At 36.8% G+C, this 8781-nt stretch overlaps 1 protein-coding gene across 1 annotated transcript in view; it reads right to left on the bottom strand.

Moving 5' to 3' along the window:
• The window catches only part of SCOT (Succinyl-CoA:3-ketoacid CoA transferase), a 13153-nt gene extending 4372 nt beyond the window's left edge, over positions 1-8781 (bottom strand). Inside the window, exons 1-7 of the mRNA XM_074095408.1 lie at positions 8366-8781; positions 8042-8240; positions 7492-7610; positions 5899-6039; positions 3361-3781; positions 1261-1416; positions 447-568 (exon numbers count right to left, since the gene is read on the bottom strand). Of these exons, the coding sequence (XP_073951509.1) occupies positions 447-568; positions 1261-1416; positions 3361-3781; positions 5899-6039; positions 7492-7610; positions 8042-8240; positions 8366-8434 (1227 nt within the window). The 5' untranslated portion in view covers positions 8435-8781. The remainder of the gene's footprint in view (positions 1-446; positions 569-1260; positions 1417-3360; positions 3782-5898; positions 6040-7491; positions 7611-8041; positions 8241-8365) is intronic.

Here is an 8781-nt window from a genome sequence, read left to right as displayed (position 1 = left end):
AAATGTACCTACAGCTACTTTTGATGCTGACTGTACCAAGAACAGCTGGCCAAAGACCGTGCGGAGTGGTGATTACTCCACCGACAAGCTCTTAAATCTAAGAAGAGAGAAGTTGATTATTGCATCTAGAGATTGGGAGTCATTTGAGTAAGTCCCAAGGCGGTGGGGGATCTTTGCTTACTTATTTTATATTATTGATTAGTATAATAGTATTATTTAATCTAATTAAGTAATTAAGGTGGGAATCTGAATCATGGTAACGTCAGCAAAATAAAAATGAATATGATGAATGATTACAGCAATATAAAATTTAAAGTGCAGGGCATAAATGTAGTAGCAAGATCTCACCCAAAGAAATAATCAAAGTTTTTTGCTGGCTACTCGTATTTACGATTTCTACGAAATTTAGATACTATGTTTATGTCTATTTTATGCATGACACTTACAGGTATCATCCAGTTAGCCAGATCTCCGTACCGTGAAACCTGCATGGCCCCCAGAATTGTCAAATCAATATGGCCCCCGCGGATCATTGCGAAACTGTCGTCTGATGAAAAGTATGACGCGCCTGGAAGATCAAAGTTATGTATTTAATCATCTCATCGTCCCAGCATTTTTTTTTATTCGACTGGATGGCAAACGATCAAGTGGGTCTCCTGATGGTAAGAGAACACCACCGCCCATAGACACCTGCAACACCAGGGGGATTGCAGATGCGTTACCAACCTAGAGGCCTAAGATGGGATACCTCAAGTGCCAGTAATTTCACCGGTTGTCTTACTCTCCACGCCGAAACAACAGTGCAAGCACTGCTGCTTCACGGCAGGATTAGCGAGCAAGATGGTGGTAGCAATCCGGGCGGACCTTGCACAAGGTCCTACCACCTGCATTATCATAAGTATTAAGTCTTACTGCTGTACACAGTCTATCGCCCACAATAAGGCTTGCACTGTTTATGGAGGTGCAAACAAGAGGAGCAAATGGTGACCGTCGCCTTTTTACACTTGTAATGTGAAAAATAAAACAAGACGGATTCTACATAGGCCTTTGGCACTCGTACCGACAAAAAAAAATAGTACTGTAACTTTACGTCGATATTAGTTATCTATGCGTACAATAACCAGAGCCAGCGTGACTCTACTGTGTAATGTACCTAAACGTGTGTATACAACAAAAGTAAAATAATTATCGTTAAAAAAAACTAAAAACTGATTGTGTTAAGTAATTGAAAATAGTTTGCATGTAAAAGACGTCAATTACCGGGTAGTACTGTCACAGTTTCTTTTCCAGCATTGATAAGGTCTGGATCCACTTCACTCTCTGTAGGCACGGGTCCTAGGCCAAGAATCCCATTTTCTGACTGCAATAGCACGTTTACGTTTTTCGGAATATAGTTACTGGCCAGCATGGGCATGCCTGAAATGAATTCATAAAAACAATGAAAAATCAGCAGATACTTTTTCAGTCGCAGACAACAGAAGATCAATAGCTTTTTTGCTTTTGTTAAGAACCTATTTGAAAACTGCCAGATCTGTCACACATGATTAGAGGGCCTAGTACTTTTATCCATCCAGTAAACCATTTGAGTTTAGCTTATACGAGGGGCGATCCAAAAGTAATGATAGCTAGTAGCTGTATACATTCCTTAGTAAAATAAAAAAAACATGAATAATAGCATATGTATACGCGGTCGGAATCATTACGCAAAAATAGAAAAAATGAGGTGATTGCAGTGATTGCAGTATCTAAATATGCCTGCTCGAAAAAAAATATATGTAAGATATATTTGTTGGAAATACTAGGGTATTCTGCTCTGCCATATTCTACAATACAATTGCACGCTAATGCAATAAGTTTTATTTGGTAGAACTTAGATGAATGATTGGTCTCGCGCGCTCGTTCGACTAGATACCGCGCTAACTAAAAACAAAACGTTCGTGAATGCGGCAACTCAATATTGAAGTGTGCGTAAGAACGGTGTAAGACAATTTGCAAGCATGCTAGTGTGCGTGACGAATTGTGTTGCCAGCTGCTCCACTGTTACCCGAATTATTGGGAAAATAAATTATTCTGTGGTCTATTATTAAGTTACTGGTTACAAAATGTATCTTGGGAAATACTTAGAAATTAAGAAGTAATTAAGAGTGAATGTATTAATATTTTGTGTATAGGTTAGGCGTAGGTTTCTTCTTTAAAAAAATGGTAGATATGATGTAGGTATATCAATGATCAGGCCTCACTTTTAATTAAAAAATATATATATTTAAGGACATTCAATATTTACAAATTATTACTGAAAATTCATGGACTGAGTCACCAACTAAGAAGTTTTGCTTACTTAACACGTTGCACCTATAGTTAAACCTAATATAATGTACAGGTTAATTAAGACTAAAATACAAATAACTGTTTACAAAATATACATACATAGGTACATGCATACATACATACTTACATACATACGCTTGAAAAACATAACCCTCCTTCGGGCAGTCGAGTAAAAAGTTAACATTTCAGGAAAATGGGTAGAAATACGAAAAAAAAATTTTTCTTTTCCCGTAATACCTAAGTAAATCAGCTGATCGGGCTTTTGACTGGGAAGACGAAAAACATTTTTGATTTTAAGACACATTCACCCCTTAATTAAATAGTGTCGGGTAACTATTTATACACCTTCAGTGTAATATCACAAAGATAAACATTAAATAATATAGAACTAGGTTATGTATATATAATAATTACGTTAGATACTTAAATAAAATAAGTTATTAAAATTTATCATCATTTAATGATGATAACAATAAAATTCAATTTATTAAAATCTCAACCACAGGGAATTTGATTCTTGTGTACGCGGCAACACAGAATGGCGTTTAGGGTTCATGTTATGTTATTTTGTAATTTCGAAATTATACGATATTTACTGATGGTATGTGATCCCAGTGTCCGTCTTATTTCTTGTAGTATTATTTTTAAACAGTTTCACTGCGAAAACTGGCATTTTACTTCGGTTTATGACCAAAATTTAACAAAAATTTGGGACATGCACCTTACGCACAGTTTGCAACGCGACTGACTCGCCTCGGGCTCAGGTACGCCGATTTCGGCGTACTATTTGTTGCCGCATTTGACAAGTACGCCGGCGGTATCTAGTCGAGCGAGCGCGCGAGACCAATCATTTATCTAAGGGGTAGAATATCCACTACAGATGAACATAGCGAAGGCCGCCAATTTATAGCCCATTGAAGATAATTTCTCAAAAATTGGAAAATCTTGTTTTGGCAGATAGAAGAATACTCATTATCATTACTTTTGGATCACCCCTCGTAGTTGTATATATTGTATTAAGTGATACCTCACCTATTCCAAGATTAGCATGCATGCCATCCTTAAACTCCAAAGCTGCCCTCTTAATAATTCGTTCCCTTACAAGATCAGATGCCTTCTTCTCTTTTTGAACTCCAGTTTTTTGTACAATTCTCCTTTCAATTCGTTTCTCATATTTCTCTCCCTTAATCACTCTATGAACAAATATAGATGGCACATGAATAAAATCGGGATCAATTTCATCAACAATTTCTTCAACTTCAGCAATGGTTATTTTGGCAGCTCTGCACATTGCAGGGTTGAAGTTGCGAGCGCTCTTTCTGAATATCAAATTGCCGTGTCTGTCAGCTTTCCAAGCTTTCACAAGAGCATAGTCACCGACAATTGCTTCTTCCATGATGAAGTCTTTACCATTGAACCGCTGCACGATTCGTGATGTGCTTGGAATATCAATCTGAAATGATGGTTTTGCTCTCTATAATAAGGTCTACCTTGGGAAAGAACATAGGCTATCTTTATCGCAAAACAAAGACTTTAAAGGTCAACCCAATAGGGGATGAAAGTTTATTTGGTGGAACTTCGTCGCTGTCGAATATAAAAGCCGATATTTGTTTGAGCTTTTTTGAAAATTCGACCTGTGAGGGGATGAAATAGGGATTGACAGTTTATATGGAAGGTCGTCATAATCGAAGATAAATCGATGAATCTTTATTAAACTTGCCATTTAGGCACGTGATACGAGATAAATATATATTTATTCGCGCGTTTTTTTAAATTCTTCCTGTGAGGGGGCGAAATAGGGGATGAAAGTTTATATGACTGGAAGATCATCATTGTCGAAGACAACTCGATGGTTCTTCATGAAACTTGGCATTTGGGCACTTGTAAGAAATAAATAGATATTTGTTCAAGCGTTTTTGAAAATTTTACCTGCGAGGGGATGAAATAGGGGATGAAAGTTTATATGGAACGTCGTCAGTATCACAGATAAATCGAAGAATCCCATAAAACTCGGCATTTAGGTGTTAATGAGAAATAATTAGATATTTGTTTGAGCGATTTTTTTCATTCTACCTGTGACAGGATCATATAGGGAATGAAAGTTTATATAGAAGGTCGTCATTATAGAAGATAAATCGATGAATATTTGTGTTAAGGTTGTGGAAAGGTGCGGGGTTAGGTTCGTAGGAGGATAAACAGTCTTTAAGTATAATATCAAACACTTTACACCACCGGGGCTAATAAAAAAAAATACAATTTGTAATTTTTTTTGTACTTTATAAATGTAAAATAGACATCAGAAGATTCCAGGTTCGAATCCTGGCAGGGTCGTCATGTGAAGAGGTGCGGGGTTAGGTTCGTAGAAGGATGAACACGTCTTTAACTTTATTACGACTGCGCTTCTTAACCAACCTACGTACATTTACATATATGCCCACTACAAAGTATTCGATAAGAACTAAAAAAACGGTTAAATTCGACTCGGACTCGCGCATCAAGGGTTCCGTACAAATTTGTAGGTATTTATGAATATCCAGTGTTAGCATAGCCTTCTAAGCTCATGAGCAACATGTACGCAATGTGGGGTCATTTTAGATGGCTTACTGACATAGACAGTTAGACATGAAAAATTATGATTTTCAGATTTTTCTTATTTATTGTGATATAAGAGCTACCTTTATGCAAAATTTCAAGTTTCTAGGACAGCCGGAAGTACCCTATAACTTTTCTGTTAAAGCGATTTGTATGGAAACACCTTTTTAATTACTGTAGCTTTTGATTGCCTTGACTTAGACGTTTGATTTCTCACAGCTTTCTGGACTATTGACCTGAGTTTCGGGTTTTAATTTCAACTCGATATCCATACTCCGCGCGTTTACGAGATAAAGGGTCTTGACAGACGGACGGACGGATGGACTTGACGAAACTATAAGGGTTCCGTTTTTGCCATTCTGGCTCCGGAACCCTAAAAAGGACGTAAGGTGTCAAGAGTTCACTATGAAGCATTATTCCTTTCGTGTTGGCAGGGTAGAATGTAATACACGTCGTATTGCTAAAATGTGGCTACCCGCAAAATATGTATGTTTTACCAAGGACCATATACACTACTATGGTACTTTGGTATATATGGTTCTTGGTTTTACCAAAGAATGGAAGAACAAAAAAAATTAGTTTATACGAGTATTTATAGCAATATATTAGGTATATAACATGTTATTTTCAGTAAACCGTCGAAGTTTCTATGTGCTATTATTAGCAGAATAGGTATCCTAAATAAAATAAATACTTCCCAAAGGTACTATTCCGCACGGACGAAGTCGCGGGCAAAAGCTAGTAATGTTATAAATGCGAATGTAGCTCTGTCTGTCTGTCTGTTACGCTTTCACGTCGAAACCACTGAACCGATTTTGATGAAATTTGGTATATAGGTAGTTTGAACCCCAAGGATCAACATAGGATACCTTTTATTCCGGTAGAGGGCACCACCGCGCGATAACTTAGATCCGCGCAGACGAAGTCGCGGGCATAAGCTAGTTGTTTATAGTTGATACCATCTTGCCTCAATATTACCTTGCCATCCTTTGTATATTTAATTGGTGAACCACCTTCTTGAATAAGGGTGCCATAACCAGTGGGTGTGAAGAAAGCTGGTATACCGGCTCCTCCAGCCCTTATTCTTTCTGCTAAGGTTCCTTGTGGAGTCAGCTCTACCTGAAATATTTCAATATTATAACCCAGGCTATTAAATTCATGTTTAAATTATATATACTATACAGACAGTGGCGGCCTTAGGGGGTGGCGAACAGGGCAATCGCCCGGGGCCTCGCTCTTGCAGGAGCCTCGCGCAACAACCCAAGCAAATTTTAAAAAATATAGATTTTTTAAATATATTTTCGCATCACATCACATACTTTTCACAAAGGACAAAGGGCCTCATAAAGACCGCCCGGAGCCGTCAATGGGTAAGGCCGCGCTGTATACAGAACAGACCTACTAAACAATAATGCACAGACTAAATCAATGGTGCTAAGCCCTTGAAATTTGGCAGTCTTGTACCTTGAGTAACATAGACATGCACTAAGAGGGAATTTTCTAGATTCTTATAGGATAGTCAAGAACTATTTTTTTATTCTTCAATGGGGTGAAATTAAAATTTATTACAATTAGGTATTGTTAAGTTTTATTACTGAGCAAGGATTTGTCTTTCATAGTTACTCACTTTGGATTATTCCAATATTACATTATGTGTTTATTAAACAGTTAGATACCTTAGCACTCTATAAAATTTTGTCAATTTAAACATAACTACCTATTTTGGTCAAACAAGCCAAACAAGTACCAGTTAAATTAATCACAATTAAAATAAAGTACCTGGGGCCACCTAGCGCTCCTCGGGCTAAAACTCGGTAATAAGCGTTTTCCCAGAGATAAAACCAAGCTAGATCGATTTATCATCCCCGAAATCCCCCACATACCAAATTTCAGCTAAATATTTCGAGCCATTTCTGAGATTCTATATACAGGGCATCCCACGGCTATGCCACATGGAGGGGAAGTACCTTAAACATTGTAGATAGACAATTTTACTGAAAGGAGACTTTATTTTGATTTTATAAACAATTTTTAACTGCATTCAAAGATTTAAATGTATTATTTCATGATCTTCCTTTTATTTAAGATGCTAATGTTACTTGGAAATAAATAATTCTTCTGATTGAGCCTTTCAATCGGTGTAGTAAAATTATGGGTGTTTTTTTACCATTTGGCGGGTTAGATTCCCGTGCCCCTAGTGTAATTTTTCGGTTACAAAATACGTCTCGATCGCGTTCGCGTAAAATCTCAATTTGTATGGAAACACGAACATCGCAAACGTTCCGCTAGAGGCACTGTTCGTGTTTCCATACAAATTGAGATTTTAACGCGAACGCGATCGAGACATATTTTGTAACCGAAAACTTACGCTAAGGGCACCGGTTCAGACAGGCAATTATTCAAAAAACTCTGAATGCAGTTAAAATTGTTTTTGAAAGGAAAATAATGTCTCCTTTCAGTAAAATTGTCTAAGTATCTACAATATTTAAGAATTGCTTATTAAGAGGTATTGGATGTAACAGAACATTGTTGTTCTTAAGCTCAATAAATTGTTACAAAATTAAGGCTTACTTCTAATTCTCCAGTCAGAAACTGTCTCTCAAATTCAGCATTTTCACCCACATAGGATGAAATCATTCTCTTAATTTGCTTGCTTTTTAGTAGCACACCAAGACCAAAGTCTTCCACGCCTAGAAAAAAGCTTGATTTTAATTAGAGGGCATGGCACTGATGAATATGGACTCCATGCATTAGATTAGAAGTAATTATGTGAATATTATATTAGCAACAAACACAAGGATTCAGTCACCTCATGTGCCCTTACGGGAAAGACTGAACCTACTGCAAGATAGGTTCATTTTATAGAGGCCTTCATTTGAATGTGCTTCAGCCAATTACATAGATCAATAACCCTGCTGAAGACAATGAAACTGCTTCAGACTGCTTGAGACAATTAAGCAGAACATTTCTCAAACATTATTAAAAGCTAAACAAAGGTCATAAGGCCAATGTTCCAGACAAATCTGGTCACATATGGTTGGTAACCCTCGACCTAGGACAATATTACCTAAAAACACAAGTAAGAAAACTAAACATAATGTACATACAGTAGTGTTCTAACCTGCATTATTAGAAACAACAGTCAAACCGCTGACTTTTTGCTTGTTTATTGCTTGAATTAAATTTTCGGGAATACCACACAATCCAAATCCACCAACTAAAAGTCTAGATCCATCTTTAATGTCTTTAACTGCGTCGTTAACGTCTTTGTAGATTTTGCTTTTATTCTTAGAAGTGCTATAACTTGCACAGAATAAAACCTGTAAATATGGAATGTAAATTAAAATTACTTTTTGTTGCGCAATATTCAAATAAAAAAATAATTGTAAAAACCATAGTACGGTGCAGTAAAAAAATCAAGTAATTTAGAATTAAAATAACGTACCTTGTTTATTTTGTTAAAGGGTTTGTTTTTCGACAAATTAAGAACTCGAACGAGCGTTATTGTGGCCATTTTTGCACCTATTTAGATTTTTTATTAGAAATTTGTCACAAAAAACTTGTTGTGATGTTTATTTGTTTTGTTTTGTTTACTTTACGCAGCTTAACGCACTGTACACACTTACAGGGCCAGCACGGCCAGCTGACAAGAAGTGTCAAATTGCCGGCAGCCGCTGTAGTCGACCGGTATTTCAAAACTTTTTAATAGATTTTTTTACGACTATTGTTTCACCATAAGAGGCCCAGACTGCGGTTGCTATGTATCAACATTCGCGATAAAATATAAAATGATAAGAAAGAGAATCACTTGTTTGCGTCTTCGGTGGGTGGGAGCGAGGTCAACTGGTAGTCTGGTAGGTA

Source organism: Choristoneura fumiferana, chromosome 12 (genome assembly GCF_025370935.1).
Source record: "Choristoneura fumiferana chromosome 12, NRCan_CFum_1, whole genome shotgun sequence".
NCBI classification, from domain to species: domain Eukaryota; kingdom Metazoa; phylum Arthropoda; class Insecta; order Lepidoptera; family Tortricidae; genus Choristoneura; species Choristoneura fumiferana.
This window is presented reverse-complemented; position numbering and strand designations above follow the sequence as displayed.